A 16,891-nucleotide genomic window follows, 5' to 3' on the forward strand; every position below is an offset into this window, starting at 1 on the left:
GATATCTCTTTTGGGAAAAGTCTTTACATGGCATGGTACGTCATAAATGTTCCCAGAAGCATAAGGGGGTGATAACCACAGCTCAAAATTTTTTTCTAATGTTCTCGCCAGGATTCAAAACCAGACGTTCAGCGTCATAGAAGGATATGCTAGCTTCTGCGCTACGGTGGTCTTGAGAGGCATTGTAGTTATCTATACAAAGTATATTTGAACCATTGTTCCTGTGAATGAACCTATGGAACAATGGCGAAACAATTAAAGGGGGTCTCATTTGTACAACAACCTTAAATCATATGGTGCAGTCCGCCATTTTTCCAACAAGCTGATCGATGTTTTGCCAACACACATAAACAATACGTGTGCGTACAAGCACAGAGAATATGCGAGAAAGAAGATAACAACAAAGGGAATGCAAACAAAAATCGTACTTCTTAATACCGTCAAAACTGGCCGGCTGATAACAGCTGTTCGCGTGAGACCAACTTGTCTCACGCCGCCTTGCTATAGAACCTTAAAACCCCTACTTTATTTCGCTGCTTCGACGAAATGAAATTAAAAAAAAAATAGATGTGTAACTAGGTAACAAGTATAACCCGTGCCTCCTTGAAAATACTTGACCTTCACTTTTATGTAAAGGCTGGTTTTTGTTGTAGCACTTTGTTGTGTTCTATCTTTCGTCTGCTTGAATCTGTTAGGTGTCTAGTTCCAGGAACTCTGCGACCAAGATGGGGTGAGTCGAGTGGTCTGGCTGGGCAGTCAAACAGGTGACATGTGTTGTTTGGTCCCTGGTCACAACCAGGACATACATCTTGCACGTCTGCATCAATCCGTGCTCTATAGGAATTGAGATGGCTGCATCTGCCGGAACGTAATTGACTACTCTGGTTTGCCGGGGGAGGTCAATTTCTTCAGGTACCACAGGAGGCGGTCGTTCTCCGAGAGCTACATTCACCCGGTAGCTATTCACCGTGTCTGCATGAATACTGTCTAGACCCGCATGATATGCCGCTTGATTTAGAGGTTCTCTCTTGTAGTGCAGAACCTTACGCTCTAGATTATGTAGACCTACCTTAAGGTTTCTGCGCAATGGATACCTATTCACAAGGCTGGTACTTTATTCGTTTTTCACCGTTGAAACCCCATTTTTTCCCCGATTATTCAATGTCAATGATTAAACCACAATCTTATTAAAATTTTACCGTAAGTTATGAGGGAATGTCCTATTGAGTGAAAACGGCAAGGGTTCTTGCTTTAAACTCTATTATCTAAAAGAAGTAAACAACGAAAAATATCGCGAAAAGCAAATATGGTACCAGTCTTAAGAAATAACTATGAGCACCACACAGGCTGCAACTTTGAGTTCTGTGCCGCAGTGCGATATCTCTTTTGGGAGAAGTTTTTACATGGCATGGTACCTCACAAATGTCCCCAGCAGCATAAGGGGGTGATAGCCACTGCTGAAAATGTTTTCTAATGTTCTCGCCAGGATTCGAAACCAGGCGTTCAACGTCATAGGATGATATGCTAGCTTCTGCGCTACGGTGATCTTGCGAGGCAATCTCCGATCCGGCGTACACTTTGATCTCCGATCTGTGTGGTGTTTATCGCCGTCACGAGAAGCTTTGCTGCGAGCTAATGGGCGCGTCCACAGGTTGCGGTCGCGGACAATCAGCAGTGTCAGTGAGAAACCGTGCGCCACAAGTTCTTGCACAAATAATGAGTTCCTATGATGCTCGATATGGCGAGTTATTGACGCCTTTAAATTACCAATGACCATCATGTTCCCGCGGCGATTGGTCCTTTGAGCCGGAACGAGCGTGTTCACCTATAGGAGCTAGACGAGGATCGGCACGTACACACATTGGAATGTGACAACAACAACAACGATTGGAAGAGTTGTAAATCGAAGTACATAAAATATATTGTTTTTTCTTATATATTATAACTTAAACATATACAAATTAAATTAAACATAACAGCTTCCTAAATTGTATGACCATTTCATTAAATTATACATCGGATTTTTGATTTAAAGCTGAATAACCTACGGGAATCTCTTTAAGTTCGGATTTTAAACATAAAAATTCACCACCAATACACATTATAGTGGCGGTGGTGGCATTCAATAGCCACCAAGACATATTCGAAGGGAACGCACTGTTGTACCACCAACAAATCAATAGATGGAAGAAATGAAAAGTGCAACTGAAATGAAAGTGACAAAGAAAAATCCTTTGATCTTAACGTCTTTATATTTATTCATATTAAGCTTACCTAAAATCCAAGCACAATTTTGCTCTTCTTACGATACACCATAGGGCTAAAGATGCCACGAAAGAATTTGTGACAAAAGCACAAATGATCAGTCGTCCACCCAAGTCAGAAACATGAATTTCCTATGAGAAATCCAAGAAAAAATTCAATAATTCCTTAAGAGAACTTTAAGAAAGCCAACTTACATGGTATTCGAATATATTATCCAGCCTGTAATTGTCTTCAGCTAGCAGATTGGCTATACATACCAACAATCCCAGCGTAAAATATATGCAAAATTGTAATGAGATTATTTGTGACACCAACAAAACGGGATCCCATTGTGTGCTCCTAAATGATCCTGACTTCATATTTTCCCTCTTTAGTTTGATTTTTTATTACATTTATATGGACATGTAAATAAACTTGCGAAAATGTACAGAGAACAGCTGTGTTGAAATATGAGTCAACAATACAAATACAAACAAAATGAACATTGCCAGTTTAAGGAACATTTACACGGTGGAAACTATTGCATTTGTATCATTAAAATAGCGTAATTTTGACCATCAAATAGAAAGTTCACATTCTATTTGCCAAAATGTGGGGGCTGAAAATCGTCAGATGTCGACAGTTTTGTTTTTCCATATTTCTATTCATTGCGGGTGAAAATCAAACCAACATAACCTAACCTAATATGTTGATTTAACCGTGTACAGTGGACATGTGTTGGAAAAACGATTACAGTGTGAACTGTTTTTTATTTATTGTCGCCTTTGAGTTTGCCTTCCGAAATATTTATTAGGCAGGATAATATAAAACCAAACAACATGACTTCAAACTCTTGGGCAAATGGCCTAGTTCAAACGCTGAAAAACCCAAAATCTCATATAATATCATCCAACTTGGCTGTGGTAATCAGTGATAAATATCCAAAGGCAAAACATCATTATCTTGTCCTACCGCTGGAAGAAATACACTCAATATTTAATGTTAGTAGAAAACGATATAAATCTACAAATCTTAATTTTCTTTTCAATTACCAGGCTGCCGCAAATAAATTTAACATCTTTTTTTCTCCACAGCTCAATAGGCAACATATTCCCTTATTACAAGAAATGCATTTATTGGCTTTAAATATCATAGAAATCAAAGGAGAAAAGCAGAACAATTTTAAAATCGGATTTCACAATCAACCCAGTATGCATCGTTTACATTTGCATGTCATCTCCAAGGATTTTATATCGGATTGTTTGAAAACCAAGAAACATTGGAATAGTTTTAATACACAACTGTTTCTTAATTATGAAGGTGGGTTTTAAAAATTTGCCGTTATTTTGAAGTGACTTATCCCGTATTTGTCCTATATAGATATGCTGGTGCAATTAGAAGAAACCAATCAAGTCAAGCGCCTGGAAAGCGCTCTAATTAAAGAATTAGGTAATATGGACTTAAAATGCAATCAATGTGCGTTTGTAGCAAAAAATATGCCTAGTCTAAAACAACATTTATTAGAGCATTGAGAAAATTGTATTAGAAAATTAAGTTTTATATAAAAATATAGATACATTTATATAAAATTTCAAATATAATACAAAACTGTAGAACTTGAATGGCGTTCCAGAGGGCTAATAGGGTCTATGGAAAGGCTAGTCCGCCCGGTTCCCACCGATTTTGTTGTTATTGTAGCCGTGTGTTGTACACTGAGGCGGCAGCCATTGCCGATGAAGGAATCCCTAGGGTCAATCCGGTACGTACAACCAAGGCTGCCAAGGAATTGCCCCATGGCGAAACAATTAAAGGTGGTCTCATTTGTACAACAACCACATATCATAAGGTGCAATCCGCCATCTTGCCATCAAGCTGATCGACGTTTTGTCAACACACATAAAGAAATTTGTTTGCGTGTGTGTATACGAGTGCGTACATGGGCAGAGAATATGCGAGAAAGAAGATAAGAACAGAGAGAATTCAAACAAAAATCTGTTATGTTAATGCCGTCAAAGCTGGCCGGCAGCTAACAGCTGTTCGCGTGAGACCACCTTTTTAAATCCGCCTTGGAATTGCCCATTGTTTTTGTTGTTGTAGACACATTTTCATGTGGAGGTGGTGATCCTTGTCAAGCCCCTGTGTAAGCAAGCTCGTTTCGGTCCAAAGGACCGATCGCCGCGGGAACAAGATGGCCGTTGGTTATTTAAAGGCGCCAATAACCCGCCTTGTCATATCGAGCATCAAGAGCCGGTGCCTCCAGTCCTCTCCGCTCGATACCGCGGATTGTCCTCGACTGCTGTTGCAGCTACTTCGTATGGAGCATTCCACTATCCGCAACCTGAGGACGCACTCGGTACCTTGCACCTAAGCTTCTGGTGACAGCAATGAACACCACACAGATCGGACCTCAATGTTCCAGCCTGTGTGGTGCTTACAGCTATCCCGTGCGGGGATTGTTTATGTTTTGTGCGTTGGTTTCTTCTCTCTTTTATTCGTTCTAGCTATATGCCCCTTGTGAAAGCAGATGAAACAGCGCTATTACTCAGCTCGCAGAAAATATGACATTGTAATTTTTGTGTACGAAGATCTTCGCTTTATTATAGCTTTAATTATTTATTACTTTAGACAACAACAACAATAATACATTCTTTTTCAAATATTAATTGAACTAAAGAAAAATACATTTTTTTAAATATTAAGCAGGGGTGGGGTGGATGGGGGTCTTTTCTTAAACTTAAAGCCAAATATTGTTAGTTTGGGTAGCTCTATATATGTGTTTATACAACGTTGAATTTTCTTCATAGAAATTTCATAAACATTTTTATTCTCTATCCAAAGAAGATGGTTTTTCTATGTCATAAAAATGTTTTTTGACTGCTTTCAAAAACGGGGGAAAATATCTGGGAAAATATACACATTTCTAATTGTATGTCTTAACAATCGACATTATAAGCTATTGCTTTTGTTTTTCCTTTTAAACTTAAGAAGAAAACAAATAAAAGCTACAGCAGTTTTATGGGCGTTGTTTACTGCCTATTGGGAGGATATTAGTTGGGTTGACTTTATTGTCTCTTACTGCTTGTGATGGTAGTTCTTGTGAATTTCAGGGCTAATATTATAGACATATTGTAAAATTTCTTGGATGACAGGCTCTTTGCGAGAGCCAATGGCACGCTCCATATCGGCCAATTTGATGCGGGTGTCAGCATCGATTTTGGCTGCTACACCTTCACGAGAACCCATGTGCTGGAAAATAAGAAGAAAAAAAAAACATGAATTGGAATAAATGGTATTGCATAAACTGGCGTTAAATAGGATCTTAAAATAAAACAAAAGCCAATTAAAAATACAAAAAAAAACCAAACAGCATTTTATAGACAAGTAACATATGATTCCAATGTACTCGGTTGGTATCAGCCTCTCGCTCATACAACAGAGTGGTTGAGGACATGATAACCCCGGACGTTATAACTATGAACACAACACTGGTTGGATCTTTGAGGTCCGACCTTAAAATTTTCCGCTCTTGGAGCACTGAGATGCATCACTCGCATCACAAAGAGCTTGAATAGGAATATGGTGGTTAGTAGAACCCCACAAGGGGGTTTTATCACCTATTGTATGGCTCTTGGTTATCGATGGGACTCTCAGCTCCTTCGAGGAGGAAAGGGTATCATGGTAGGTGGCCGATTTTTCTCTACTATTTCGGACTTCGCTCAGGGGGCGTTAAGGAAGCTGTCTGGATGGGCGCGGGATAATGGGCTCGTCATTGGCCGCAGCAAGACTGAGCAGGTCCTTTCCACCACCCATTCCACGAACTTTGGGCTCTTTCTCATTGTATTGGGGGCTGGTTGTTGTTGTCACCACATTTGTTTGTAGAGGTGGCGATTCTCGTCGATCTCCGCGGAAACGTTATGACCCTTGGTTATTTAAAGGCGCATATAGTCATATCGAGTATCATAGGGACTCAGTATTTAAGCAGGAGCCGGTGCCGGCCCGCCTCTCCCTGAGACTCTCCACCCAGATACCGCTGATTGTCTCCCACTGCAGTTGCAGCTACTCCGTATATAGAGCATCCCACTATCCGCTATCCGCTGAGCTTCTCGTAGTTACGATGAACATCACTCTAATCGGAACTGATTGTTCCGACCGGTGTGGCGATCATAGTCATCTCGTGGCGGCTGATGATGCGGTTTGGTGAACTATGTATCTGGTTGCACATTATTTTTAACGGATTGGATGTTGATTTCGTTAGGAGGAGGCTTCCCGCACTTCCCTCGACATTTTGTACTCACCCGTGAGTCAATAATGAAGATGTCTTAGTAGTCTTCTGGAGAAAATTTCATTGTATTTACTTCAGACAGCCAAGCGACGCTGAAGGCTCTGATGTCGGCGTGGATTGTAAGATGCAAAGAGCGTATACAAATCATGGCAAAAGTTGGAAGGCTTAGCTGTGTCATGGGCCATCAAGGGGAAAGGTAAATGAGACGTTTGAAAAGATGGACAGAAATGGTTTGCTGATGGGTGTTAGCCCTGCTATTAATTAGTACAGACGTTTTCTTTGTTTATCGCGTAAATTGGGGTTGGGCTCATACAATGGGCAAATAGTCCACTTTTCTACGGAGAGTAACGACACTTATTATAGGGCTAGGGAGAGTACATTCAGCGTACCAATATTGACGTACTTATATCAGGCCTTTAAGGTCGCGCTTAAAGGCCTGGACAGATATCTAGGACATTTTGGGAATAATTAAGAACTATAAGTTGCACAGAAGAGGCGTTGTATTATGTATAAAACCCTTTTTGGTGGACACATAATTGGCTATAGGTAACTGTCAATGATCAGAGCCTGGCGTTTCTCTTTCTCCTGTAAGCTGAGAAATTGGCAAAATGCAAATTTTGCATACGAACATTCCATAGGGCAAATTGGCAAAGTTGATTGATTGATTCCATCGCAACATAGATGTCGAATTAAAAATTAGCTTCCATACCTAAAGCCTCTGGAGGCCACCTTAGCGCAGGGGTTAGCATGTCCGCTCATAACGCTGAATGCCTGGGTTTGAATCCTGGCAGGAACATCAGAAAGTTTCTAGCGGTGGTTATCCCCTCCTAATGCTGGCGACATTTGTGAGGTACTTTACCATGTAAAACCTTCTCCCCAAAGAGGTGCCGCTCTGCGGCACGCCGTTCAAACTCGTCTTTAAAAAGGAGATCCCTTATCATTGATCTTAAAATTGAATCGGACAGCACTCATTGATTTCTAAGAAGTTTGGCCCAGTTTCTTAATGGAATGTTCATGGGCAAACTTGCCTTTGCAATGACTTAAAGCCTCTCTGAATTGGCTGGCTGAAGGGAACTCTCAGTGATGAAAACGCCAATCCACTCAACTGGATTTTTTTTTTACCCTTCTAAGCTGATATTGGAGTTTATGATAAAAAAAACTGCCCTAAGTGAGCAAATGCTGTTATTGGCTCCTTCGTTTCGTAGGCGACGAATTTCTTTTTTGACGACATTTCGCTTGAAGGAAAGCCAAAAATCTTCGAAGAGTTATTATATTGTGCGATGAGATTTCTTGACTTTGAACTGAATAAGTAACCTAAAAAAAAAACATCCATAGACGACTAACTTTAAACAAACAGTACACCTATAAAGCACCTTATCTGTATATGACGTAAACAAGGTTGCAATTCGAATCAAGTTTTTTTTTTGTCATACACCCGATTAGGCAGGATCAAAAGATAAATAAAAAGAAGTATGGACATTTGGTTAATGTTAACTATGTGTACATGCCAACACTTTCAATTATTAGACACATTAACCTGTTGGAGCACGTGAGTCCAAGTTCTACGTTATGACGATATTCAATCTTTATATTCAACTCATTCATCAAAAGAAAATCTCTACACCATTGATGTGATATGTGGTAACTTTGGCCACCATTATCCACCCCCAAGCAATCATATTAACTGACTTTTGCAATGTGTACATACATGCACACACTATAAAGCTGATAGTAGGTTGTTGTTGTTTTAAACTTTATTACCTTGGCTTCAAATTCCTTGAACTGGCGTTCTCTTTCTTGGCGATATTTCTCAATTTCTTCGGTGGCTTCATCCTTGGCTTGCTTCAATCTTCTTGCCTTGCCTAAAAATTATAAAGGTTACAAATAATTTTACTGTCATAAAAGGAGAAAGATTTTTTTCATTTTCACATCACAAGCTTATCATGTGACCCCACTTTAGTAATACCAACACAACACAGTTATATTTTTTCTACCACCACTACTACAACTTCTTTTTTCCAATTGGAACTGTTGTTTCTGCTATGGGGTTTGATTCTATGGGGTCATTGCTTTGCATGGATTGAATTCGCTACATACGTTTTCTTGCTTCTGCAACTTTTTCGGCAGCTTTCTTTTCAGCGGCCAACAATTGTTGGATACCCTGGGTTTGGCTAGTCATTTTGTTGCTTTTGTGCAATTACACGGGCGACCAAAATAAAGAAAAATTTTCCAAATTGCACTGTTCACAAGACAAGTAGATAAATACAAGTGACGAAGTCTGCTCTAGTGGAAGTGGATGGTGGAATGTGAAAAAACGAAAAAAGTCATATGACGATGATTAGATGGTGTGTGGATTTTAAATGGCCAAAGATGTGTTTAGTTGGTCTAATGCAATAGGTTTGTGAGCTATAGATACATTCAAATTAAGATGTTTTGCAAATTATATTTTCTGAAATTCCAGCAATATTTCTATAATAATTAATTGTTGGGAAATATTTACTTTTGCAATTTCCCTTGACTATAGTTTATTTGATCCAATTTAATGAAAGATATTTGATTTGTATTGATTGAGAATAAATAAGGCTGTGTTTACTAAGCACAGTTATGGCATTAATTTGGATTCACATGTTTTGAATACAGGATTCACTGAATAAGGTCATGGTACAATTAAGAGGTAGGGTCCTTAGCACAACAACAAAATGCTACCCCCATAGAAACTACCTTGGGTGGCAAATGCCGTAAATTGAAATGTCAACGTGGATTTAGATATAAACTTTACAACTTCTTCAAATGTGATTTATTTTTGTATTTTCTTCATTATAACACTGTTTTGTGGCTTATGTGTGGAATATCGGATCAAATAGAACATCCCTTCGAGATTTTAGAATAAAATCACAGCTGTGTTATCAAGCCTTTGACACTTAGATTTACAACAAAATCAAAACAAAAAGCGTTCAGCCGGCATTGTGGATGTCAACTTGTTCTCTTTGGCAGTTTGACACCCTTAATGATGTTTATGGGACCTATCCACTTTATGTTTTTGCAAGTGACCTAACCTTCTATAAGTGAATCCTGTTTTGAGTACATAATTTTTCTTGACAATGAATCGTTACGTGTTAATAATTTGTATACGCATCAAGGCTAAACACGTTTCTTTATCTGCACTTATTGTTTTCTCTATTGTATATATTTTTCTCAAATAAATACAGAAATACGAACCATTGATGCCGGCAATAGTAACAAGTGTTGCCAATAATAGTTTTTTGCCATTTTACTCACTATAATCAGAGTACTACTTTTCCGCCAATTTTCCCCCAATGTTTCACCAACTTTTTTATATGGAGTTCGACAGCATTCCGCTCGAAAAACTGAATAGAATACTCAGCTTTAAAGGAAAAATTAGTAAGGCAGTGTTTAATAAACGAAATTTTGCCTTGCTTTTCCATACATTGACAACACTGAAATTCGGCTTTTAACGATTTTAGCCGGCGTTCTTCAAACAGCAGCGACTTTGTTATTTAAGTTTAATACCCAAATAAAGGCAAAGTTAGCAAGCGGCTAAAAAAATGGAGCAGATGAAGAAAAATAAAAAGGAGGCCAAAGATGAAAAGCTCAAGGATCAAAAAATCGAGGAACAGGTAATTTTAGGAAAATGTTGTTAACTAAACCCTACCGCAGACGCAGTCATTCATTCATGAAGATAGAGTCTATTGATCTCGGAAATCTGGGTCAATGTTTGTTTTGCTATTGCTTTGCTACATCAAGCTTTTTTCCCAATGTCTTTAAGATCCTGAAAACTTTGGAAGAGGCTAAGACACCTGAAGATAAATTTCAACTACTACTTAACAAATATGTGGAAAGTGAACGCATGTTAAGACGTTCCAAGCAGGATGCCAAGGCACAAGAAAAACAGCTGGAGACACTGGGCAGAGAAAAGGAGAACCTACAAAGGGAATATAATAAAAATGTCTTAATGAGGTAGGTATATTGAAAGGTGTTTTCGATGTATCACCATTCGAGCATCTTATACTTTCTTTTTCAACAGAGACAAATTGGAGGAGGTATGCCGGGAACAGCAAAAGCTTATAAAATCGGTCAAAAACGAAAGCATGCAAAAGATCCGCGAGGAAGAAGAGCGCCGCAAGGAAAGCCAACTTAAATTCCAATCCTCCCTGAATGACATCAATCAATCGTTGAACAAGAATAATGAGGAAAATAATAAATTACGTGATCACAATATTGAGATGGCCAAAAAGTAAGTGTATACGACACTATATATACGATCTGTCACAACGTAACGCACTAAGTTTCCACCGTGCAGCTGTAAATGTCCCCCCCTCCCAGGAAATGTGAGGTTATTTTTTTCGTATATATGTACCTACTGTCTAGATGATTTCAAAATGTTTAGTTTTTGTTTGGTATCTAGGCATTAGGTGTGGGGGAGGTGGGGACAAGCATCGATCAGATAGATTTTCGTTAAAGGTGTGTTCTCTTGGTTTGTTGTTATGAGTTGCTTAGATGCGATGATGTTTGTTTGTGTGTATGCATATCCAAATAGTTTTCTTGATTTCTTTTGTTTTAGTATTGCAACGTATCTACCATGTGCTATTCAGCACATTCATTCATATTTACTTATTTTATTGGTTCATTTGCTGTTGTATTTTGAAATTGCATTTCCATTTTCCCTTCGGTTTGAACTGTGTTTGTTTGACTTCGCAATAATTCTATTGTCAAGGGAGTGTAGAAAATGTGTTTTTCACACTTGATTAGCGGCGTCGCAACTATTTATAGATTTGAATTCTTTTATCTATGTTTTGTCGATATCGCCTTTTGAACTTTCTGGAAAGTACACAAAATTATCAGAGAAAATCTAATCGACTTACTTTCGTTTATTAAAAAGGACAAAAATAAAGAGTTGTATGGCTGTTAGTTATTTAGAAATAAAATCTGGCATTTACCTTGGGTATCTTTCCTTTTAGATGCACTCTTGCTGGCAGAGAATTTGAAAATTTTCACACGTCTTACTACTAAGTTGGCCGACACAATATCCCTGTACGAGGGTTGCCTTTTATATTTCGGGTTTAGAGAACACAAAAACAAATATGCTTTATTGTTTTTCAAAATATTCCCTATACACTTTTGCATGCGTTTGAACCAATTGTCGAAGCACTTTTGCCACTCTGATTGAGGTATCTCCAAAAAATGCATTCTCAACGCATCAGCCGCTTCTTTTGGTGTCGAAAAACGTTGAACCCTTAATTTAGCTTTTATGTACGGGAATAAAAGGAAGTTATTCAGTGCCAAGTCAGGACTATACGGTGGATGACTCATCAAATCGATTTTTTGACTGAAGTTGTTTCCTATTTTTGGAGCATTTCTTTCAACCAATCGACACGAGACTTTTTTTGAGAGATTAACAAATTGTGTGGTATCCAACGCGAACAAATTTTTTTGATGGTCATATGTTCATGCAGTATTGAATGTATGCTGGTCCCACTAATGCCTAAGGATGTCCCAATCTTACGATAGATCACATGACGATCTTACAATATCAGTTGGAGGACAGCATCATGCGTTTTTGGAACAACAACTGATTTTGGACCACCTTCAGGAAATTCATCTTGGAGTGAACTACGACCTTGGTTGAATTCACCATACTATCGATAAAGACTGGTCCTTGACCAGGCATGGGATAGCTGTGGTCACCCCACAGGCTGGAACATTGAGGTCCGGTCTGTGTGTCTGCTGTCACGAGTTGCTTATCTGGGAGCTACCCGGCGCGTCCACAGGTTGCAGATAGTGGAATGCTCCATACGATGTGACTGCAGTCAGGTTGTAGACCGATTTAGAACGCACTTGGCACAGTTTTTGAAAGTCATAACAAATTACTACATGCTCAATTTCAATCAAATCGGAAAGAATTGCTGCTTGTAAGGGCTTTAGAAGTCAAATCGGGAGATCGGTTTATATGGGAGCCATATCAGGTTGTAGACCGATTAATATCGTACTTGGCATAGTTCTTGAAAGTCATAACAAAACACTACTTGCAAAATTTCAGCCAAATCGAACAAAAATTGCGGCTTGTAAGGACTCAAGAAGTCAAATCGGGAGAGCGGTTTATATGGGAGCTATATCAGGTTATAGACCGATTCAGATCGTACTTGGCACAGTTGTTGAAAGTTATAACAAAACACCACATGCAAAATTTCAGCCAAATCTGACAAAAATTTTGGCTTGTAAGGGCTCAAGAAGTCAAATCGGGAGATCGGTTTATATGGGAGCCATATCAGGTTATAGAAAGTCATGACGGAACACCACATTCAAAATTACAGCCAAGTTGGACAAAAATTACGGCTTCCAGGGTCTCAAGAAGTCAAATCGGGAGATTGGTTTATATGGGAGCTATATCTAAATCTGAACCGATATGGTGCATTTGCAATCCCCAACGACCTATATCAATATTAAGTATCTGTGCAAAATTTCAAGCAGCTAGCTCTACGCGTTGGACCGCCAGCGTGATTTCGACAGACGGACGGACGGACAAGGCTAGATCGATTCAGAGCGTCGAGAGAGACAACCAAAAATGTATATACTTTAGACCTCTTGACGAATATTTCGAGGTCTTCCAGTTTGCCCGTGTTTCTTAGTGGAATGTTCATGGTAAAATTTGCTATTTACAAACGGAATATGTAGATGAGTATACCCCCATCCTAAGGTGGTGTGTATAAAAACTGGTTGAGGACAGTAGTAAGGTACTCAACCTCCAGGTATATCCAGATTCTTCAGCATCAGTGCAGAGATTCCGTCGGGGCCCAACGTCTTGGATGATTTGGCGTCATGGATGACATTCACAACTTTGCCCACGGTAAATTGTGATGGTTGTCTATGGGCTCGGACACCACGGATACGTCGAATTGCTTTCCTCCTAGCTTGGCCACTCTCGGGATGCACAATAAATTGACGTTTGGCGCATCTCTTTGGATCATTCACGGTTACGTAGCCAAAAGTGAATGAGTTCCTGTCATTCCGTCTACCTGGGTTCAAGAGTGACTTAACAGTAGAGCACAGCTTGCCAAAACCGGTGCACTTTGCTCCAAGTGTTCCAGCCACAAATTTCGCTTATGTTCTTTGAGTCACCTGTTTATTTTTAGATTCAGCTCGCTGATTCTGGGGTTAGTGGGGTCGGTGCAACGAATCCCATCACGCTCATTTGCGAGTGTCACTCCCTGTGTCCGGAAATTGGTTCGCACTTGGTGTATTCGACTGGCTGGTATAAAGCGAACACCTGCTGCGTCAATGATGTCTCGGCATTTTCTCCTGGCAACTAGCACATTTGAGGGGGTGTCAGCTTAATGAAGCGGCAATCGGCCTTCTTCTGAGTGATAACCTCCGGCGCTCTGAGGTTATGAAGTCGGGCTGTCGTACAATATAATATACCCCCATTAGGTTAGTTTAGGTTTAAGTGGCAGTCTGCCGTCAGACTCACTAAGACGTTTTCGGCCATTGTGATATCACAGGAACAGAAGAAGGAGGATGCCTTCTAGTTCCTACTGTTGAACCATGCAGATCGCTTTAAAAAGCCCAATAACTTGTGGAAAATTTTCAACCATTCTTTAGCATCGATCTTCGCCTCTCTCTTTAGGTTTTACACGATTTTTGCTCCCTTGTGTTAACAATTTACCCATTCCATAGCTTCCTTACAATAATACGACGCGTAAGAAACTACCTCTAAATCGGCCGGGCAGTTGTGAAACGAATGACCACTTCTATGATGATGTCTTAGAATTAGTTTTTTACCCTACATCATAGGATTGGTAACTGTGAAGGGGTGTCAACAAATCGGTTGCCTCTTTTTTCACCACAAGACCAACTTGTAGACACTCTGTGAAGAAAACACCAAAGCTTCCTATAAACTATTTACTTAAATTTTTTTTTCAGACTAAAATTCTTAGCCGAACAATATCAGGCACGTGAACAGCAGTTGGAGAAACTCAACGAACAAGTGCAAATAGAAGCTCAGCTTTATCGTGCCAAATTGAATAAAGTGCAAGTGGAGGCAGCCATGGAAAAGGAAATTCTTATTAAGTATGAATGGATTTGTTAACATTTTATTTATGTTAATTGTTAATTTTTTAAAATTTAATTTTATCACCTATACAGAGAAAAACAAATTGCCTTGGAGAAGTTACTAAGCAGCCAAAAGATGTTGCAAGAAATCTCAGAGCGTGAACGGGATCTTAAGGAGCAGTTAAATATCTATACTGCCAAATATGATGATTTTCAAAATTCCTTGCAAAAATCCAATGACATATTTGCCACTTACAAAACTGAACTGGAAAAGGTATAAAGTCAAGGCTTAAAATCATCCATCCCACTTTCTTATTTTTTTTTTATTTTGCTTTAGATGTCTAAAAATTCCCGCAAATTAGAAAAAGAAGCCCGCGAATGGCAACGCAAGTGGGAGAAGAGTAATGCCACCCTCATTGAATTGGCCACCGAAAAGAAGGAGCGTGATGATCATGCCTTGCGTTGCAATAAACAAGTGGATCAATTGCAAAAACTTTTGAGAGCTTTGCAAAATGAACGCAGTCATTTGTACAAAGTGATTAAGGAAAATAATGTTGAAGTGCCACCATTGCCTGCCCTACCGCCAGAGCCTGAGCCATTGCAGACTAAACCCATTACCAGTGTTGCCGACAAGGACAAAATGGAAATGATGTCCAAGAATTGTGCTGAGCTTAAGCAAACATTGGCGAATTTACAAAATCAAATGAAAATTCTAAATCTCAAGGGAGCTGAGGCCGAGGAACAATGCAAACAATTGCAAGTTCAGGAGGAATCCATTAAGAAGAAGCAAAAGAAGAAGCCCAAATCGAAAAAACATGACAATTCCGCCAATGCCAATGCAAATAGTAATAAAGAAGCTTCACCCGCCATATCTGAGGATGCTGCCAGTGTTAAGGAGGAGGAAAATGGCACATCAAATGTTGCCAATGCAAATGGAGCCATTGAAAATGGAGCTTCCAGTGAAGTAAAAGAACAGGTGGTAGATGTTACAGAAAATGTGCAAGCAGAAGTAACTGAATGCCCAGCAAATGGCAGTGTAAACGAAGTTCCTGCCGAACCAGTGCCAGTTTCTAATTAATACTTCTTCTCATTTATTATTAAAACTGTTCCTCTCTCTCTAACTCTCTCTATCTCTTTCTCCATCATATAAAGCTGTTCCAAAGTAGCCCTTAGCCTTGATACATTTATTTATAGAGTACTAGGTATTGCTACATTTTGGCCGTTCTTCGTTCATTACTTATTAACATCATGGAACTCATACGATAATATACCAAGCCCTTCATTGTTCCAAGGGCTTTAATCATTGCATACATATTGATACATGTAAACGTATTTGTTTTTTCTCTTTTTTTTTATTTTTTTTTTTAATTTATTTATTATTCATGTTATTATAAAACAATGATTACAAATAAATTTTGTGTATTTGTTTAAATTTTGATTTATAATATCTAGTTGTTAACGCAATGGCCAATGTATTATTTTGTGTAGAAATGGGATTTGAAAGTCTTCGCTGTTAGCCATGTCACAAGAGCAAATTTAAAAATACGGCATGCAGTGATCAAGAATCGGAAAAATGGTTTGAATAATTTTGAAATTTTTGTATGGTCAAATGCTGATTGCTTTTCCCATGCTTATATTGTTGTTGTAGCCACATTTTAATGTGGAGGTGGCGATCCTCGTCAAGCTCATGTTTGGGAACAAGATCGTTCCGGTCCAAAGGACCGACCACGGGAACAGGGTGGTCATTGGTTATTTAAAGTCGCCATTACCTCGCCTTGTTTTTGTAGTAGCAGTGTGTTGTACAACGAGGTGGCAGCCTTTGCCGATGAAGGACACCATCGGGCCAATCCGTTATATACAACCGGCTGGTCATATTGAGCAACATTGGCACTCAGTATTTGAGCAAGAGCCGGTGCCGCCCGGCCTCTCACTGAGACTCTCCGCTCGATACCGCTGATTGTCCGTGACTGCCGTTGCAGCTGCTCCGTATGGAGCATTCAACTATTCGCAACCTTTGGATGCGCCCGGTTGCTCGCAGCTAAGCTTAACGTGAAAGCAATGAGCATCACATCGATCGGCCTACAATGTTCCGGCCTGTGTGGTGCTCACAGCTATCCCGTGCCGGGATGCTTATATTGTGGAACTCTGGTGTGTCCAGGGGCAGAACTTAGGGCATTGAATGCTGGTCAACTAGGTTGTGTAGTATTTTGTAATTTTTTTTTATTTTTTCTATGCTAAATACACAGCCTCCCCTTTGCGACCATCTATTATTCGTTGTCTTTCGGGCCTGGTCCTGAA

At 39.4% G+C, this 16,891-nt stretch overlaps 4 protein-coding genes across 5 annotated transcripts; 2 read left to right on the plus strand and 2 right to left on the minus strand.

Moving 5' to 3' along the window:
* Positions 1-1,903: 1,903 nt before the first annotated feature.
* LOC106087203 (protein SYS1 homolog) lies at positions 1,904-2,737 on the minus strand. The gene is made up of 3 exons (XM_013252169.2): positions 2,460-2,737; positions 2,275-2,396; positions 1,904-2,205 (listed from the first exon to the last, which is right to left on the minus strand). Exons 1-3 carry the CDS (start codon positions 2,622-2,624, stop codon positions 2,010-2,012), a joined length of 483 nt encoding a protein of 160 aa, XP_013107623.1. The 5' UTR covers positions 2,625-2,737; the 3' UTR covers positions 1,904-2,009.
* Positions 2,738-2,958: 221 nt separating this feature from the next.
* LOC106087202 (aprataxin-like protein) lies at positions 2,959-3,833 on the plus strand. 2 transcript variants are annotated; one of them, XM_013252167.2, is made up of 3 exons: positions 2,959-3,245; positions 3,300-3,564; positions 3,625-3,833. In XM_013252167.2, the coding sequence occupies exons 1-3, from the start codon at positions 3,084-3,086 to the stop codon at positions 3,774-3,776; spliced, it is 579 nt and encodes a 192-aa protein (XP_013107621.2). In that variant the 5' UTR covers positions 2,959-3,083; the 3' UTR covers positions 3,777-3,833. The 2 variants fall into 2 exon arrangements, with proteins under 2 accessions (XP_013107621.2, XP_013107622.2); XM_013252168.2 differs by having other exon boundaries at positions 2,964-3,245; positions 3,339-3,564.
* Positions 3,834-4,814: 981 nt separating this feature from the next.
* LOC106087216 (V-type proton ATPase subunit G) lies at positions 4,815-8,828 on the minus strand. The gene is made up of 3 exons (XM_013252190.2): positions 8,624-8,828; positions 8,288-8,388; positions 4,815-5,490 (listed from the first exon to the last, which is right to left on the minus strand). The coding sequence occupies exons 1-3, from the start codon at positions 8,703-8,705 to the stop codon at positions 5,317-5,319; spliced, it is 357 nt and encodes a 118-aa protein (XP_013107644.1). The 5' UTR covers positions 8,706-8,828; the 3' UTR covers positions 4,815-5,316.
* A 1,217-nt stretch (positions 8,829-10,045) lies between these two features.
* LOC106087199 (alpha-taxilin) lies at positions 10,046-16,025 on the plus strand. Its single transcript, XM_013252162.2, has 6 exons — positions 10,046-10,164; positions 10,314-10,504; positions 10,572-10,781; positions 14,465-14,611; positions 14,687-14,867; positions 14,931-16,025. Exons 1-6 carry the CDS (start codon positions 10,093-10,095, stop codon positions 15,669-15,671), a joined length of 1,542 nt encoding a protein of 513 aa, XP_013107616.2. The 5' UTR covers positions 10,046-10,092; the 3' UTR covers positions 15,672-16,025.
* The last annotated feature ends 866 nt before the right edge of the window (positions 16,026-16,891 follow it).

The sequence above is a fragment of the Stomoxys calcitrans genome, chromosome 2, assembly GCF_963082655.1.
Source record: "Stomoxys calcitrans chromosome 2, idStoCalc2.1, whole genome shotgun sequence".
Lineage (NCBI taxonomy): Eukaryota > Metazoa > Arthropoda > Insecta > Diptera > Muscidae > Stomoxys > Stomoxys calcitrans.